At 43.1% G+C, this 19,655-nt stretch overlaps 1 protein-coding gene across 3 annotated transcripts in view; it reads right to left on the bottom strand.

Moving 5' to 3' along the window:
• The window catches only part of LOC101164435 (capping protein, Arp2/3 and myosin-I linker protein 3), a 126,093-nt gene extending 106,829 nt beyond the window's left edge, over positions 1-19,264 (bottom strand). For 2 of the 3 annotated variants that reach the window (XM_023965175.1, XM_023965176.1), the window contains exons 1-2: positions 18,994-19,264; positions 12,632-12,726 (exon numbers count right to left, since the gene is read on the bottom strand). In XM_023965175.1, coding sequence (XP_023820943.1) covers positions 12,632-12,726; positions 18,994-19,051 — 153 coding nt within the window. In that variant the 5' untranslated portion in view covers positions 19,052-19,264. The remainder of the gene's footprint in view (positions 1-12,631; positions 12,727-18,993) is intronic. The other variant, XM_023965177.1, reaches the window with a different exon arrangement.
• Between the last annotated feature and the right edge of the window lie 391 nt (positions 19,265-19,655).

The following is a 19,655-nucleotide window of genomic DNA, read 5'->3' as shown; positions in this document are numbered from 1 at the left end:
AATTGAATTTTAATTAAAAATGGAAAAATAAAAACAACGCTTTCAATGTATTTTATTGTAGTGACATAATTGTTAATTGAAAAACCTGCACTCTAGAGATAAGATCTAGGAATCTAGGAATAATCTAGGAATCCTTGTTCTGATAAACACTGAAAAGGGAAAAACTTAAAAAAAATAAAATAAAATAAAATGCCAAGATTGAAATGGGATGAAGATACATGACCATGAAACGAGCAAAAAAACTGGTTAGCAGCACACCTGCATTATCTAATGAAAATCCTCCTTGTCTTTTATCCAGCAGCCCGTCACTTTTAAAGATTAAGGGTGCATGTTGTCAGACCGGGAAAATCATTTGATCCGCACGAGTCCACTTCAGTCGGCCGGATCGAGTCCTGAACCTCGTATTTGATCTGTATTCCGGCTGCCGTTCATTCGGACATTTTATGATTTGAACCAAAACGTGAAAACAAAACCACATGACTGATGATCTCTTCAGTCATTGGCCGGTAAAGCAACTACTGTAGATGCAGAAATGACAGAAGTCCTGCGTCATGCAATCCTTGCTCACTGATTCAATCTTAATATTTCACTGACCAAATTTGAACGTCAGTGTCAACGACATGCTCAACACTTTTTACTGGCCGTTTCAGTCTGGTGGAGGCATGCTGCAGGGCAAGAAGACAGCTAAGAAGCTACTAAGAAGTGTTTATGACATATAGATTGTTGAGGAAACTGTAGCTGCGGTTACATGGACAAAATATCTTGATCGGATCAATGTTCGGATTAAAATTCAACCGTGCACATGGGCCCAGAAAAACTTTTTCCGATTAGAAGAAACGTTCACATGGTCACACTTTCAGTCGGAATAAATCATTTGGGCATGTGCAGTAATGTTGAAAATACCGGAAAAAGGAAATGAGTCCCGTTGTAAACAAACCTTGCTGTCATATACATTTATGCAGCAGCTCTGTAATATACAAGACGATCTTCCAAGCGTGTTTTATTAATGTTATGAATATTATGAAGCGCCTGTTCGCTCATCGTTTCATTTTTCATCTGTGTGGTCAGTGTTATTTTTTGTGGAAGAAGAACGGAACTCCCAGGAGAGGCTAACACATGAGCTAACAACATTAGCCTTGTTTGATAAATATAAAATCCATCCGGGATATGCCGCAATCTGCATCTTGGCTGCACGTAAATATGTGGGAATAACATCAGCCTTTATTTTGTCGGGACACGACTGGAAATACAAATCCATGTGATTGTTTGAACAGTTTCTAAGGACTGAGCGACATTTTGCTTTAAAAAGTTCGCACACCGCCCCAAAGCTGCTGTGTGCGCTGGAAGTCCGAGCTCTGCTCGGACACACGGTTCTCCTGACAGCAGCTAACCGAGAGTGGCGGGACGGATCGCAGTCACACACACAAACAAACAACAAAACGCACACGTAACAACGCATCCTTCCCTCCCCTCAAACACAGAGTTATTAATCCAGTTATTAATCCAGCTGCTCTGCTCAGAGACACAGTTCGCTTTGTCCACCGGCACACGAGCCAGGACCGCGCAGGGTCCAGACGTCACGGGTCACGAAGCGCCCCCCCCCCTCTTACACCCCCCTCGGGAGGGGTGTAAGAGAGGGCTTCACACCGGCGCGGAGTACCCGGTCGGTCCTGTTTGAGCTCCAAAGCTTTCTCTACAGCGTCACACCGTCTATCCATGATGTTAAACCAGAGCAGTAGTGACACACGATCGGAATGAACCGTTTACATGCACAACAATCGGATCAACAATCGACATAAACCCACCTATCTCGATCAGAAAGAAATTTTGATCCAAACGAGTCTGATCGGGGCAGACTATTCCAAACGGCGTGTTTAGATGGCACATTTTCCTTCCGATCAGGCATTCTTTCCGATTACTTTTGCCCATGTAAACGCAGCTTGTGTTTCACGTTAAAAATTGTTTTAATGAGCTTGCATTCATCATTTCAATGGGTTTGAGTGTCTCATTGTTGTGGTGTTATGGCATTGTTTTGTTTTTTTTAACTTGTCCTGTCCAACAGCTAGGCAGGCAGATGAGAGCTGAGGGCCTCTTGTGTTGGACATATTTTACTTTAACAAGAGGGGTTATTAATCTTCAGACAAACCAAAGGTATGACTGAACAAACCCCTTTTGTAACTGAGGCCAAACTTTTATTCATTTCAACCATGATTGAAAATCTTTGGTGTTGGACCGGATGGAAAAGGAAAGAAGGGAAGAAGAGGGAGGGATGTCAGAGGGGGGGGGATAGTGAGAGGGGGGGGTAAGACCATGAAGCAGCATGGAGTAGACAGGTTTACTGGTTGTTTATCATTACGGTACAGTTCAAATGTAGTACAAAAAGGGCGGGGCCTGTTCACACACACTCAAATATTATCAACACACCTGCTAGCTGCAAAAAAATGTTCACATGTCAACATGTACACAAAACAGATAGTGTTCACGAACGCATACCTATGCCTTTAAACCAACTACTGTGAAATCTTTCATTCATTCAATCATGCAAACTATAAGTGCAAAGTGAGCTAACACCTGTGCTCAGGTGAGTGTTTATGTTCTTCTAAAATGGATGGTGGAATGTGAAAAGAAGTAGGAGGAGCGCCCAGCCACCCCCACACCCCCGCCACAGCAGCAGCGGCAGCCGGAATTCCCCCAACGCCACACGGGAACAGGCAGGGAACGACCGCCCCCCGGGCGACCAAGACCGCCACCCAGGCCAGGGCCAGCAGGACCGCCGCAAGGCCCCCAGAGCCAGAGAGCAGGGAGGCGCGGAGGGAAAGAGAGCGCCGCCCCAGCCCAGCCAGGAAAGCAGCCCCCCCGCCGAGCCGGAAGGGCCCAACGCAGGGCCCCACCGGAGAAGGACGCCCACAGCCCCAGACGAGCACCCCACCACAACCCAGGAGTTCCGGGCATCCCCCCGCCCCAACCCCAGGTACGAGCCAGGACCCCCCAAGGGAGACCCGCTCCGCACTCCAGGCAGCCACCCGCCCGGCCCACGGTTGGTCCAGGGAGGAGCAAGGCAGGGCCCGCCGCCCCCGCCCAGGAGGGGGGAACCCCGGGGAAAAAAGGGTGGCCCACAAGGGGTGTTATAAATATGGCCCGACCAGGCTCGGCCATGTTGGAAGTTTGGCGGGGCCCAGCGCTCAGGGGCAAGGACCAGGACCCACCCCCCAGGGACACGAACACCCCCGGCTCAGGTGTAATATGAACCCCCCCACCGTGCGGAGAGAGCACCGCCGGGCCCAGGGAGCCGGCACCCAAGGGACACTGCCGCCATCGCCAAGGGGCCCGCACCCCCCACCAGGGAAGGGGTAGGGGACAGAGAATTGTAATTGTTTTTAAGAGAATTCTGTGAAGGAACGACAAGGTAGCTTTTAGGATGACGTCATGACAGCGCCTGACATTCTTCCTAACCCAATAAAATTAGTTTATTAACAAAAAAACAAACAAAAAAGGTAATCTAAAGTCCCACTCTGATCATCTTTTGATCTATTATCAAAGCATCTGCAGTGGTGTTTTATTTATGATTATGGGGTTTTTACCCAAAATCAAAAAACCTTTGTCGTTTTCTAGGACATGAGAAAGTCGCCCCCTGAATTGTGGGTGGGACTGTTGGGGCAGAGTGAGCCCGCCCCACTTCCCGTCACCTTTCTATTTACATACTTTTCCACAAAGCTGCGGCATTTTTTTGTCTGCTTCTGATTCGTTTGAATAAAGAAATACTCAGAAAAGCTTTTGTAAGCTTTTTTTGTATATGTATATATTTTTTTTAAATATACATCCTTGACCCCCACCCCCCGAGTCGCATGTACCGTGTTGTCGTGTAAATATGTGCTTTTGTGTTTAAATGGTGTCGTTTTTTTCTTGTATCTACACATTGTAACCCATCTACACCCACCCTAAGCAAGGTGCGCATCATTGCTGCACCTCAGTCAACTTTGAACTGCATGTGTGTACTTCTGTTGTATGTCTGATCTTGTTCGGGTTGCACTAGAATGTCATTTTTTATGTCAGTTTAAAAGCTGTATATATGACAATAAAAGCTTCCGATTCTGTTCTAAATCGTTATTTTATCCTGCTCGGAAAATAAACATGATTAAATATGGTAGCACACAAATCACAATTTCTGTAAAAAATGAATATAAAAAGGAAGATATCCATACAGCTGCCCTTCAGCACTGACAATGCATGCAGTTCTTCACACTTCCCTCTTTCTTTCCCTCTCCATCACAAAGGAACGGAGAAGGTCGGCAGTCACACTTCACAGCCTCTCCGCCATAAGCTACCACCACGTGTCATGATAACCAAAAACGAAAGCCTCGTTCTAATTAAACGCGCTGGTATCACCGGACGCTTGCAGGGAATCTGACTCCATGCTGACAAGCTGGCAGAAGATCACAACATGAAAGGGAAAATATGCATGATGCTGCTGTAATGCCTGTTATTATTTGAGCATATTATGCCTCGGCGAGAGAGGGCTGGAAGTATGAATGATTCAGTCGTGAGGGTGAGCAGCCTGCTGCACCCCTTTGTCCTCTTCTATCACTGACACAGATTTCCACGAGTCATCAGCAAGGAGCAGTTTCACCGGTTTAAATTAAGTAATGCAAGAGGAAGTCTCTTATTCCTCAGTCCCTAAAATTCTTCATATTTCATGTACAATGTTCACAGGTGTCATGTCTTTTTATAAAAATGTATGCCTTCTGTACCATCAAAAGCTAGAAATCAAAGACATTTGGGGTGGAAGACGAGTTCATGTTTGTTTTGTTTTTTCTGCTGGATCTCTATGAACCCAAGAGCCCCGGCCGTCAAGTCTGAATGCAAAAAAAAACAAAACCGTGGTAATAATCTATTTTTAATGACTAATTTTACTGTAAACGAGCGGCTGGATGACTCAATTGACTGCGTGTAGGACTGGCACATGGGAAATCGGGGTTCGTTTCCAAGGGGGTGCGATGAGTTTCATCCGGTGTGGGTCTTTGGGAAAGACCCTTTGTACTGCTGCCTAATTATGCAGCCACAAGTGGCCCCTGTGCTTGTCCCAAGTCTGGATAAAATACAGGGTTGTGTCAGGAAGGGCCACCTGTTTGAATTAGTAAAAGCTGGTCTCCCCCGCGCTTCTGACTACTGTTGGAAAGGAAAAAAAAGTCATCGCGGAGAAGGTTCAACACCACGCTCGGCCATATCTCTGGAAATTTTTTATAAAACCGCCCGGTTGCGATAAGAGCCCTGGAGTTTGGCCTGAACAGAGCTGTCACCCCAAATATTAATCAAATCAGTGACCTCGCTACCCTTCCACGGACTGGTCTCAGCAGTATCGTCTGCCATGGTTTTTGTTTATGTTTTCGTTCCCGCCTACTTCAATGCAGAATGATGACGTTTGTAGCGTATCGATGACGTACGGGTCGGATACATGTGGCCTGGCCGTTCAGACGGAGGTCGCATTTCGAAAGATCGGATACGTATCAGATTCAGGATCACGTATACTCGAGTGATTGGATCTGTGTCGTTTAGACTTTCATGAAAAGATCAGATAAGTTCGCACAGGGGCAAAATAAATCGGAATTGGGTCTTTTCAGCCTGCAGTGTGAACGTAGCCAAAGAGCCAGTTTCTGCTGCTTGTGTTTCGGGTCTTATCCAATTCTTCACAAACACACATCTCATGGCCCTGAAAGAATGTAGGAGTGTATAATAGCTGAATGAGAGCCGTGCCTTTTGATCCAGCCCTGCAGATGCCTCACTGATCCATCGTTCTTGGGCTTGTGGACAGAGTGGGCAGTACTTAGGAGAAGTACTTCCTTTCCTCATTCTTCTGACCAAGAACTACAGACGAAGACGTGCCGATTGTTACTTCAAATGAATTTATTGCTCCCAATTCCAATCATTTATGGTAATTCGTGCTAAAAACAAGATGTGTCTTTTCAGTAAATATATTTTCCATGCTTTCCACAAGCAACTTATTTTTTCAGCTTTTAATCAGGAGGAATGTGTGTTGGCAGGGAAGACATTGTCAATGTTAATTGTTGCATCACGTTCAAAAGTAACATCTATACTAAAAGTTATGATAATAAACGCTCCATCAAGGACGGTGATTCAAGATGTTCTTTAGCTTTAATCTTTTACAAAATATAACTGAATACATCGCATCAAGTCATTTATAGAAGAAGCTCAAGCATTTCTGGAAAAAAAACTGACATTCAGGAAACATCAACCTGCACTGCAAAAGTAGTATATGATAGTCAGAAGGTAATGATTGGTAAATTATGAGATGGTCTGCTTTTATAAGATGTTCTACAAATAGGGTGAAGGAAGCTGAATTGACGTGTTGAGAGGAGGGACTTTGACCTGCCAGGCAGGAAGTTTATGAGAAGAAAATATGTAGATGAATCCGGAATAGTTGATGTCAGAGTAGGAAATGTAGCAAAAAGAAAATTGTTAAATGGTAGCATGAGGATTTATTGAGGTGACCCTAAAATACCTTCCCTGATGAAAATAGTGTTTTTAACATATTCTTGCATTTCTAATTATTCATTCAATCAAATCATTGTGAAGTAGGAGCAGACGAAAAAAAAAGGTGTTTGAAAAAGATGGTATTTGTGATGTAGAGAATACGCTGAAAGGGCCCCAAGCTCCCTACTCAGCAATGGTGAGGGAAAAGGGGACAGGCTTGCGCCTTACCAAGAGTCCCACCCTCAAATTTCTACTACTGCTCTGCAGAATCTATGTCAAAAATGATACAGCTGTTTTAATTTTAACTAAGAAAAAAAAGGCATAATCATGATGAAAAGCCCATTGGGAACGTACAAAAGGCGATGTGGGTTATCAACCATCAAGTCAAGAAGATGAAGACACTCCTGTGTTTTCATGAGACCACATCAGAGAAACTCCTATGTTTTGCCCTGACTTAACATTTCCATTTAAGATAAAGGAAAGGTTTAGGAAAAGGCAGTCTTTGTGAGCTACATGACCTTTTGATATTTCCAAAGCCACACAAGTCCTCAACCGATGCCACAAATCCATTGGATCCAAATCCCCTCCAGCTTGATACTAGTGTTCTTCAACACAAATACAACGTTTCCGGCAAAGAAAATAGTAAAGTTAATCATTTAAAGAAACCACAGTGCAAATCTGGTAGAAGAAAAAGTAGTTCATCCAGCAAAAAAAAGTATGTGTAACATGTGTACATATTACTATTTTCTAGATCAGTTTCTTCTCCATCTCATTCAGAACACTCCAAATTCTGCTGCCCCTCTAAAGCCTTAGTCCCAACTGACCTGAATTGAGGATTCAGGCTTTCTTTTGATGAACAATGGGCCGACCCGCATGCTGATGACCCACACCAAATTTTAAGATCGGTGAGCCTGTAGAGCGAAAATGTTCATGAATATATGTTTTACTACGGGCATGCTGTAGGCCAGCGGTACCCAACCGCTTTTTTATGGATGATGTCACATGCGATTCATCCACTTATATAATACAGTCAATGCTTACCACACGCACAACAATGGTATGGTCCATTTCTGTTAATTTCCCTTAAAGGGACCGCAGAAGCCTCAAGGGGCAAGATTCACCTGTGCTCCCTTTGAGTTGCGGCTGCGCCAGTGTACAACCCTCCATGGGCCTGGATAAACGCCCATGACTAAGACTAGACCTGTACAATAAATCACAAATTTATCGTTATTGCGATATCCAGCTGTGCAATACGAATTTCGCAAAAGACGGCGAAAACTGTGATGTGATAAATGTGCTAAAACAATCTTATGGCAGCTTGAAGTATTTATCATCCATCCTATACCCTATACGCACTGCCCCTCTACTGGCTTCAAATTCACTTTAAGATCCACTTTAAGATGAACCCTTTCAATGTTTTGGCTCCTCCGTATTTATTGTTATCCGCTCCGTTCCAAACGCAAATTCAGAGTTAACAGTTTTTCAGTAGTCCCCCCCAAATTTTGGAACCATGTACCTCTCAACATCTGAGCTGCCCCGACTTCTTCAAGTTTCAAGTCTAAAGTCTTTAGGCACAATTGAGCTCCACATTTTTCTGAATTAACTTCCTTTTACTCTCCATGTTTTTATTGCTTTTATAACCTTGTAGCTTTTATTAGTCGGTTGCTTTTACGACTCTTTTTTTATATGCTGTCTTTTTATTGTATTAATTTATTATGTCTTTGCCCTTTTTGTTTCAGTCATACTGCTCAGCACTTACGGAAAATATGATAACCTAAATTAACAAGTATTTACAATTGTTTATAATTCATATTTAAATACTTGATAAAGATAAATATCTGATATCTGCAACCTTCAAACATTCTTGTTTAAATTAGCCCTATTTTTTAATTACTGGTAGTGTCCTTTAAAGTAGGCTAGTTTTTTTTTTAAATGAAGCATCTTTTGTCAAATTCTATATTGGAATCTTTGATTAAGCTATTTTACACTGTAAAAAAACAACAAGTTGGGTTTGCTTCAGAGGTGGACCTACAGGGGGCAGCAAACCTTGCCCCCGTCCACTTACCACCCATTTTTTAAGTCAATATGTTGTTGAAAAAGATTAAGAAATCAATGAAAGCTTCTTTAAGAATAGCAAAAAACAACACAAACAATAGGTCCTATTTTTAATGAAATCTTGAGCCATTCAATTTACATGCTTTATCTATTTTTTTTATGTACTTCTTAGGTATTTTTTTTTACCTATACATATATTTAATCCTTTCATTTGTAATAGCCTTTCACTTTGCCACCTTATAAGTCCTCTGCCCCCCTCCATCAAATGTTTAACTCAGCCACTGGTTTGTTTTCCCTAACTTTACTTAATTCAAACGTAGAAAAACATCTGTACATTTTAAGCATTTCCCAGAACAAAACTCATTATTCAGCAGCAACTGTTTCTATCAAGGGTTTGAATTTATATTTAGGAGTCAGAGTGACCATTTTTTGGACACCATGGCAGCCGACCCTTAACTGAAGTGACGGATGGATACTAAAAAATAAATAAAAACAAAGTCCACATTTTCATGATCAATACATTGTTGCATCAGTTTCTTCAGGTCAGCTGTGCACAACTGCAAATTGCTTTTGCTTGTAAAAAAGATTTACACACAAAACAGGGACTTTAAAAACAATCGGAGACCATAAATCCACCCGGGTGCACATATGTGTGCCCCCTCTATAGAGCGTTGTATATTACAGCTCGGCTGTAAACACATCTGCACCAGCCTCCCAAGTATGTGAACGAATTTGTAAATGCCACAGCACTAAGTTGATCGCGGTTCTGCTGCAGTCTCATAAGCAAGGATTTCACGCGGAACTTGAATGCGAATAAGCATCCGACTGTGTCCGGGACTGTCAAATAGTGGCACTCACAGCCAGTAATAGGCCCATTATTGGTACGAGCGGAGTCAGTGGAGAATAAAACGCAGCCACCAATCAAGATAAATAAGCGGCGGAAAACTCCAATCGGCAACTGGGGCGTCACAAACCATCAGAGAGTTGCTTCTGCCGCCGTCCTTTCACCCCATTCTTCAATTCTCTTTCCTCTGGTGGGATGCGCCCTCCCCTCTTTTTCTCCCACTTCCTCCTAACGCATCTGTCTCCATCTCTCAGCCTTTGAAGATGCTTTGTTTTTCAAGTTGCCTCTAATCTTCATATGATGGGCGGGGGGGGGGGGTTAATAATGGCTGCAAGAGTGTGCGCACACGTGGATGCACACACATCCACCTCCTTCATGCCAAACCGCACGCTGGCGTCTGGGTTTGCAAGGGTGTGTTTGATGATGCTCCACCACACATCGCCCTGGGTGCTGTTTGGATGTCATGCAGAGCCCTCCCAGTGTCTGGTGGAGTTGGGTGGTGGGGGGAGGCAGCCCTGCAAGCCTGGGTGCGTGTGTGCGTGCGTGTTGCAGTGTGATGGGTGGTACAGTCAACACACAAAGACAGTTGGGTATCAGCAGACTCCACAGGGGAAAAAAAGAGGGCAACAAGAAAAAGAAAAGAGAAATTTTAGATCAAGGACTCAAGGCTAAATATAAACTTGATGTGCGATTCTTCAAAGGAAAAGCCTTTTATGCGACAAACTTCTGATCAAAGATGCTCTCCTGCTCAGATATGACCTGTCCAATCATTTTAAGGGGAGAATATCAGAAGGATAAAAGGTAAAGGCAGCTTTTTAAGAAATTATTTAGTAGAGGTTCTTTTGTACAACATGGAAAACTTCTGATTTTCCAACTTTTTTTTTAAAGTGTTTGTCATTTTTTAGCAGTACATTTTGTATCCCCAAGACTTTCTCCTGAAATCTATGGAGAAAACCATCCAATCCCTATTCACACAAATGCACTCCTTGAGCCATGTTCACGTCGCCCTCGGCAGCGCGTGTTCAAGCAACAGCTTACAACGAAAAGTCTAAATAAACACGTGTCTCAAACTTCCGCGTTCAAAACTCTTGCATTCACGCATAGCTACGCACATTTTTAACCACCCTTTTTGGGCTCTACATACAACCAAATCTGTCTTAAAAGTTGAACCAGGTCAAACTTTGACCAATCAGGTACTTGGATTTGGTAGTGACGTATGAGTGGTGTGCCTTGAAAATTGATCATGGAGGTGGCAGACATGCACTAATAAAAAGTAAAAAAAAAAATAGAAGAAGAAGCCCCTACTTACACTACGGGCTAAATGCGCTTTCAAGAATCTGCATTTAGCTCATTCTGTTACGTACCTCACGTTGCCAGTGTAGCCTAATAGATCAAGTTTTTAAAGAAAAGCCTAGCTAAGTGAGGGTTTTGTCCCAAAATCCTTTTCCATTTATTGTATTTTCCACACTAAAGAGCGCACAGTCAATGAATGCTCTATTTTTTTACTTTTGCCATATTTAAGGTCCATATTTAAGGCGCATTAAGGGAGACAAGAGATAAGTTTGTCAGTCATTCAGACTATCAACTGCGTTCACAAGTGATTCTAGAGCTTGTTTGTTACACGCTACCTGTTAGGCACATTAGCATATTCATAATAAAACAACTATAACAGACTGGTACCGCTTAAACAAACCTTATTGTGACTACGCTAGCTTCCAACCTATCAAGAAATACTTTAAAAAAAAAACCAGCAGCACGCAATGTATTTATAAAAACACACAACCTTGTTTGTAACACGTAAAAAATCTGACTGATACCGCTAAAACAAACCTCACTGTGACTACGCTGGCTCCCAACCCTGTTAGAACCACTTAAAAAACAGCTACACATTAGCCATGTATTTACAATACACGTAAAAAGCTGACTGATCCCACTAAAACAATCATTACTGTGAATACACCAACTCCCACCTTGTAAGTAAAAAAAATAAAATAAACCACACAATCCGACACATCTACATGTTAGCCATGTTAGCATAATTAGAAAACACCCAACCTTTTTTGTAAAGCTACCTCTAAAACAAACATTACTGTGAATAAACCAACTCCTAACCTTGTTGGTTACATGAAAAAAAAAAAAACAGTCTGACACTGCTCCTTGAAGCCCCTCCTTGCTTGTCCAGTGTGAACACCATGGTTGCTAAACACGTGTTCTCGGACAAATGCCCGGTCTGTCCATTGCTTTAGAGTGAAAAGATCACCTTTAGAAGGGGAAGACCTTGACAATGAACCAGACTGAACACAAATATATCTCTATCCACCCCCACCACCTCCCATTCCCCTGAAAGGTTCTAGAGCAGTTCTAGCAGAAGCAGCCAAGGCCCATTTAAAAAGTAAAAAACATTCTCGTACGGCGAAGACCTAATTGAATTGCTTGTGATGGAAAGAGGACTTCAATGCCCCCTTTTAAAAGGTCTGAGTGAGAATGGAGGGAAGAGGAGAAGGGCATGAAGGGGGAGCAGCAATGAAAGTGAGAGGCGACCGGCGCAATGGTGGATGGGGGGTGGGGGGTGGGGGTGATGACGGCAAGGAGGATAATCGAGATGGACAGATAAGAAGGGAGGGGAGGGAATGGAAACAAAGGAGAGATGACAAAAATAGATGGGTGGGTAAGGGGGCAGGTGGATAGAAGAAAGGAGGAGAGACAGTAGGAAGGGGAGCATGTTTAACGATACTCATATACTTTGAGGGGGGAGGTGCTAGCGATGCCTTCAGAGGCACTGATTGGCCACTAATGCGGCTGACTAATTGACGATCTCTCAATAACAGTGGTGGCCTTGGCTCATGCCCCCCCCCCCCCACACACACACACTTGTTCTTGTACTTCTACAAGAAAATAAATGCCCTATAAGTCCGCAGCGCTAAGGCTTTACACACCAACACGGCCCGCTGTTGTTGCCTATGGCATTAAGGCCATCCTGCCACATCTAATAAACTGCGAGGATGGACTCAGTGGGCCGCGGCGTGGTGTCGACTTTCGGTCTGCTTGGACAGCGACTGTCCTAAGCCTGATTTACAACGCGTCTGTTGTGAGTGTAATCTGTGACTATTTCAATTTAGTTCCCTCAAGGCCTAACAAGCCAGAATCGCTTCCTTCTTAAAACCTCAAACGCAATGTCGCTCGCACTGGCTGATGTGGCGTGACAGTCAGAGAGAAGGTGGGGTGGGGGTTGAGGCCTCTTACCAGAATTCGATCCTCTGATTTGCCACTCCTGGTCTCCTGCTTGATGGCACGCACAAACTTTACGGCCTGCTTATCCAGAACCTTCCGGATGCTCTCTGGTAAGGAAGAACAGACGGCATGGTTAATCACTTTCAGGAAACTCAGAAGAAACCCATCAGCCCTCGGACGAAAAATCATTCATCAAAGGATTCAGGCCCCCAACAAATGAGAGGGGAAAAACCCAAATAAACACGAAGACACAAAATGGGAAATCCATCTTCTTTCTTCAGTTTGGTGCATAAACTCAGAAGATTAGGTGATGCAAATGTCAATAGGCTGTTTTACAAGGCATCTAATTTCTCTCTTCCTGAGCTCCTTCCATTAGCTCACTTATTTGTATTGAAGAGAACAACAATTCACCTTGTAACTCATTAAAAAGAGAACCAGCTTTTTTATTAAAACAACATATCTTCTTCTTTCTCTTTCGGCTTTTCCCATCAGGGGTCGCCACAGCGAATCATCCTTTTCCACCTCACTCTATCATGGACATCTTCTACCCTAACATTAGCCAACTTCATGTCCTCTGTTAAGACATCCATGTATCTCCTCTTTGGCCGTCCTCTTGCCCTCCTGCCAGGCAGCTCCATCTCCAACATCCTTCTACCAATATATCCACTATCCCTCCTCTGAACATGTCCAAACCATCTCAGTCTGGCTTCTCTGACTTTGTCGCTGACACAGGCAACATGAGCCGTCCCTCTGATGTACTCGTTCCTTATCCTGTCTAACCTGGTCACTCCTAAGGAGAACCTCAACATCTTCATCTCCGCTACCTCCATCTCAGCCTCTTGTCTCTGTCTCACTGCTACCGTCTCTAACCCATAGAGCAGAGCTGGTCTCACCACTGTCTTGTACACCTTTCCTTTGAGTCTTGCTGGCACTCTTCTGTCACACAACACTCCTGACACTTTCCTCCAACCGCTCCAACCTGCCTGCACTCGCCTCTTCACCTCTTTTCCACAATCCCCATCACACTGAACTGTTGACCCCAAGTACTTAAACTCCTGCACCTTCTTCACCTCAGTCCCCTGTAACCTAACGCTTCTACCTTGATCCCTCTCGTTCAGACACATGTATTCTGTCTTACTACGACTGACCTTCATACCTCTTCTTTCCAGAGCAAACCTCCACCTCTCTAGCTGTTCCTCCACCTGCTCTCTACTCTCACTGCAAATTACAATGTCATCCGCAAACATCATTGTCCAGGGAGATTCCTGTCTTACCTCGTCTGTCAGCCTGTCCATCAGCATAGCAAACAAAAAAGGACTCAAAGCTGATCCTTGGTGTAGTCCCACCTCCACCTTGAACTCCTCTGTCTGACCTACAGCACATCTCACCACCGTCATACTTCTCTCATACATGTCCTGAACTACTCTGACATACTTTTCTGCCACTCCAGACGACCTCATACAGTACCACAGCTCCTCCCTCGGCACCCTGTCATACGCCTTCTCTAAATCTACGAACACACAATGCAGCTCCTTCTGACCTTCTCTGTACTTTTCCATCAACATTCTCAAAGCAAAAATGGCATCAGTGGTGCTCTTACGGGGCATGAAACCATACTGCTGCTCACAAATCTCCACCTTCTTCCTAAGCCTGGCTTCCACTACTCTTTCCCACAGCTTCATTGTGTGGCTCATCAACTTTATTCCTCTATAGTTGCTGCAGTTCTGCGTGCGTTAAAACAACAGAAAACAACAGAACTGAAATTAGAAATAAAAAAGGAAATGAACGCATGATCTCATACAATGCGACAACATATGCATATAATGTCAATGGAACCGCCACAAATTAAATCAGAATCTACAGTTTGAAAGCAAAATTTTATAAAACAAACTTTCCATTTTCTAAAAGTCAATCTAGATCCATCGTTCGTGACATTCTTGCTATCTCTAAATTAAAGAGGGGTGTGTCATAATTCAAGCAACTTTAACTTTCAACGCACGTTCATGTTTGCGCATTTTGGATGTAAAGCTCATAAACTGTCATAGAAACTTGCGTAGCTACACATTAACACGAGGGTTTTGAACCCGCATCCACACACATTTTATTATAAATGTTCACTCGAACACGCGTAACAGAGGGTGGTGTGACCGTAGCTTAATAGGCATTTTCCAGTTTTCCTACTAAAGGGGAATCCCGATCATACGTTTTGAGCATATTCCAATATCTGAATATTTGGGAGCGTCTCCATTTGAGATTAACGGGCCTATACCATGCAACATCTAGTTTTTAAAGCGTTTCCGTGTATTATAATGTTCATTCCTCACAGAAAATAACCCCAAAGCTATTTTTTTGGATCACTTCACGCATTTCTGAGCGTTCCTCTAAAAACCTGTGTTCTGAGCACCAGCACCTTCTAACGCACGAAAACAAGCGGATTCTCACGAGACGACGTAGAGAAAAGCGCCCTTCCAGGAAGAGTCTGAGCTGCCAGCACCACCCCCAGGCTAACACACACGCCCGCTTTCACCACAGAGATAGCATAATCGGCTCAACACTTTCATTTTATATGCACAATATGCATAACCATCTTTTCAAAAGTACGGAGGATGTTTGATTTTGTGGGCGGAATGCAGACGCACTGCAGAGGCCAGTTCTAGGATGATGACATTAAATGGGCGGCACCCACAAGGAGTGAAAGGCGGGGCCTCAGAGATCAAGTCGTCTTACTTCTGGGTTGGAAAAAAAAACAACTAATATTTAAAGGTCAGATATTTACATGGATGTAGTTTACTATAAAAAGCTTAAGAATAGCACGGTATAGGCCATTTAAGAGATAGAGGTATATAGAAGATGTACAGTCAAATGAAGTGCTACCAAAAGGGAAACTTCTAGATGTTCTTAAAGACATTATTTCTCTCATGGACTCATGCAAAAACTTTTTTATTCCAGAGAAAAAAAAAAATTGAAAGTCAGCCAATATCATTATTACTGCTTTCGTTTCATGTCAATCTGGCTCTTGTTCACCCTTTTATACCCTTAGTGGTGTAGTGTTCACTTTAGGAAGTGTAATAAATTCTGTCTGTATTCATAATGAGACACGAAAAAAGAAAAAAAGAAAAATCATACTCTGTTCTTTTTCAGCTTCATTTTTCGAAAAATACAACTTTTATTTTATTTACAATCCAACAGGTCTGCACAATTTATCGCACATTTATCGCAAGATAAAGCAGGGCAATATGCATATCGCAAAAGATGGCGAAAATTGCAATAAATGGTTACCTTAAATGTGCTAAAACAATCTGATGACAGCTTGAAGTATTTAATGAATCAAATCCATTAATGCATGCGACCATTCGGATTGAGCCCTTTTATGTTTGATGTTTGCCTCCTCTATAGACGACGGTCATTTAGAGTATAATTTTTAAACTGTTTCAGTGAGATGGAAATTATGTTTTTGGTTGTTTTTGCCATTTGTTCATATACCGCAAGTTATATCGTCATGGCAATATTGATCACTAATATCGCATATGGCGAGTTTTCCTCATATCGTGCAGCTCTACAATGCAATAACATTCGTAACCTTAGGAGTAAAATAGATTTATTGTCCCATTTCTTGCTCCTCTTTTCAAGTCTTAATGGGGTGAACTGGGCTTGACTCCAACCAAACAGCTTCATTTTGAACTTAAGGTGGCTTTCAGACTGGAAAAATCCTTTGTTCCTGATTGACCCGAACCTTGCATTTGGTCTGTATTCAGTCTGGCATCAAGCGGACAGTTCAGTTACGGACCAAAGCTTGGAAATAAAACAATGTGTCTAAAGATCTCGTCAGTCATTGGTAAGGAAATACGAATGCAGGTGAAAACAACAAGATAATGACAGACGTGCTGCGCTTTACAATTCTCATCAGGACCGTTGACTTTTTAAAACTTTATATTTGGATTATCAGTTTTACTTGTTACTTTGGTACGCTGGAAGCGTGCTGCAAGGCGGTTAGCCACTAAGGAGACGTGCCGTGTGTGCTTGAACTCAGAGGATGCCAACGACTGCAGTGATGAGGAGCCGTCAGTAGGCTGCTAAGTGTTTATGACTTATAGATTGCCGGGAAACAGAGTAAGAAGCAATGTTTGTCACAGTAAAAGTTGTTTTGATGTTATCAGGTGAATATTCCCCTCACATTTTGTTGTGAGTTGCTGTGTCTCATCGTTGTGATTATTGAATTTTATTTAAAGATAATTCTGTTAAGGAACTACAAGGTAGGTTTTAGGATGATGTCACAGCAGTGCCGCGCGTGCGGCGTACTAAGACAGAAAAGTTTGTAGGAAGCATTTTTCAGCTGTGTGTGCTTTTTTTGGCATAGCACACTAGTGGACTAAATCTTGTTTGCTATAGTGGTGATATAAAGGAGCAATTTTTGAAATCTAAATGTCTGCTGGTGTTTCATCTAAGCTTTTAAGCCAATTTTACCCTTTGCAACGGGTGTCCGTGGACCAATTTTAATGAAAAGTCTGTGTAAATGTGCAATTCTGGCTCAAAGTAGTCGCATTCACGAGCTACTCGAGTTTCTACAACCGTTTTTGGGCTCTACATACGAAAACACGCTTTGAAAGTTAAGCCTGTTCAAACCAGACACTCAGATTTGGTAGCGATGTATGGATTGGGTCCCTTTTCATTTCACAGAAGTGCAAACTGTTTGAAAATTGGAAGACAAATTAATAATAACTGGGGTTTTTGTCCAGCCAGAATTATGACACCAAGTCTTCAATATATTGTAATTGAGCTGTGAAAGAAAAAGCCTTGAACAACATTTGCACCGCTGTGACATTTCACACCAAGCCTCTTCAAACTGTAGGTGGTGGACATGCGCAAGTAAAAAAAAAAAAAAAGAGAAGAAGCAGCCCCATGCCTGCTGTGTATGTAGCTTCACAACAACAGACCAAGTGGTCAAATTTATGCAAATTCTAAATCCTGCGAGGTCTTACCTATTTAGATCAAATAAGTCTCCAGGGGTGTCAGAATCCAGGCCTCGATGGCCGTTGTCCTACATGTTTTCCAACCAACCTGCCACTGAAGCTCCTTATTGGCTAAACACACCTGATCCAGCTAATCAGCAGCAGATAAAGGCAGAATTTCTGGGGAAATAAACGGAAGGTGGCCGGCCCTCTAAGGCCCCTGTTTTAGTCCATTTCACTTTTCGCAGTCTTCTTCCAACAGAGCGTGTACAGCAGAGACATGGATTTGGGACACCAGCAGGAGTCAGCGGGTGACACCATTCTGGACGAAGCCCAACAATTTCAATCAAAATCAAAAGGACAGCTTTTGCCTTGAACTCCTTCCTTGGAATGTTTCACAAACACTAGACGGGTTGAAAACGGCTGGAAATCAGAATGAATACTTCCAAATTCTATTCAATCCCCATCATCATCGGTCTTTGATGAGTATTCAGCTAAATAGACACACCTTCACGCTAAGGGACTGATATTTTGACTATTTTTAGTAGCAAAACCCATCTGAAAATAACAAGCATCATGGTGACCCTGCGAGAACATGAGAGCTCTTTATATACATCGTCTCCACAACAATAACACATGAAGTCTGCTTTTACGCTCAGACTGCAAACAGACACTTCTGCCCACAAGCTGCGATGTTCACATTTCAGTGGGAAGGCGCTTTCAGACAGAGACACAAGTCATGCTGTGTCATGACACCATTGTGTCACCGTCTCCCAAACAAAGTCCATCTGAGAAACAGGCCGGCTGTCACCGGCGAGGCGGCTCGAAGGAGGAAAGCATCAGACAAACGTGGAGTTATTGACGTTAAGCAGACTCAAATCACTTAAACCTTTTAGCCTTATAGGCGCCCCTTGTTGGTTCGGGAGGAGAAGGAGGAGGTTTGGTGAAGATGAGGTCCTCACCCGGCCTTCTCCTTCATGGCAGGTGTGTTAATGAGCCCAACACCACCTGGTGTCTCATCAACAGACCAAACAGAAGGTGGCTTGACATGGTTGAGCTGGTCAAAAGCAGGGCTTATCTCCACATCAGGATAATTAACCGTGAGAGCCGGGCATCTCCCAAACTCTCCAGGAGATCAGGCCATAATTTAGTGTTGGGTTTTACGTTAAAAAATAAATGAATAAAAAAAAACGCTCTAAAAAGGGAGCTTGGCAGCTCCTGCACGTGCACATAACTTTGGCAATCTGTCCAAAAGTTAACATTTCTGCTCCGATATATTGGAAACATTCATTTCTTGCTCAACTCTTATTTCTAAGAGCCTTTTAGACACATTTATTTGCACCACATCTGCTGGATTTTAATGGAAGACTTTCCATCACTTCCCCTCCCAAAAAAAAAAAAAAAAAAAAAAAGTCTCAGAATCACCTGTGATTTCCTTGCTGACGCTGACGAATCCCGCAGTTGCGCTCTCTTTTGCGGCCATGGCGCGCTCCCCCGCTGCTCCTTCCGATTCTCCGCTCTTATTATAATTTTTTTGTTCAATATCCCCTCAACACGATGCCAGTCACTTCCGAGCCTTCAGGTGTCCCAAAGCCCGCCCCTGAAGCTCCCACAGGCGGAGCAGCAGAGCAGCCGTCGGCGCGGTGTGGCGTGGAGCGACGCCGTGGTGCGCACTGGCGAAATCCAACGTGCGCGTCCGACCAGAGCGCACAGGCAGAGGGAGGGAGGGCGGGGGGAGAGGGAGCCAGCCGGAGTGATAGGAGGATCACTCTAGTTCTTTTTTTTTAAGTAAATGTTTTAACATGTTTTTATTAATGGGAATTTGGTTAAAAAAAAAAAAAAAGAATTATCTCCTGAATATGGATCCAAACTATGATGTAGCCTATCAGCACATTTGGGGTTGAAGAAATAATTAAGCCCAACAATGTTTACCTGGGAGCAACTGAGGGTTTTTTTCTGTCATCTTGACAGTAACAAGCAATAATTAATCATTTAATTGATGATAACTTAAAAAAAATCTGACTTAGTGATGAGTTTTTGATCTTTCAAAGAAGGGGAAAATTCTTTTTTTAAATCAGAGATCTTTT

Source organism: Oryzias latipes, chromosome 17 (assembly GCF_002234675.1).
Source record: "Oryzias latipes chromosome 17, ASM223467v1".
Lineage (NCBI taxonomy): Eukaryota > Metazoa > Chordata > Actinopteri > Beloniformes > Adrianichthyidae > Oryzias > Oryzias latipes.
This window is presented reverse-complemented; position numbering and strand designations above follow the sequence as displayed.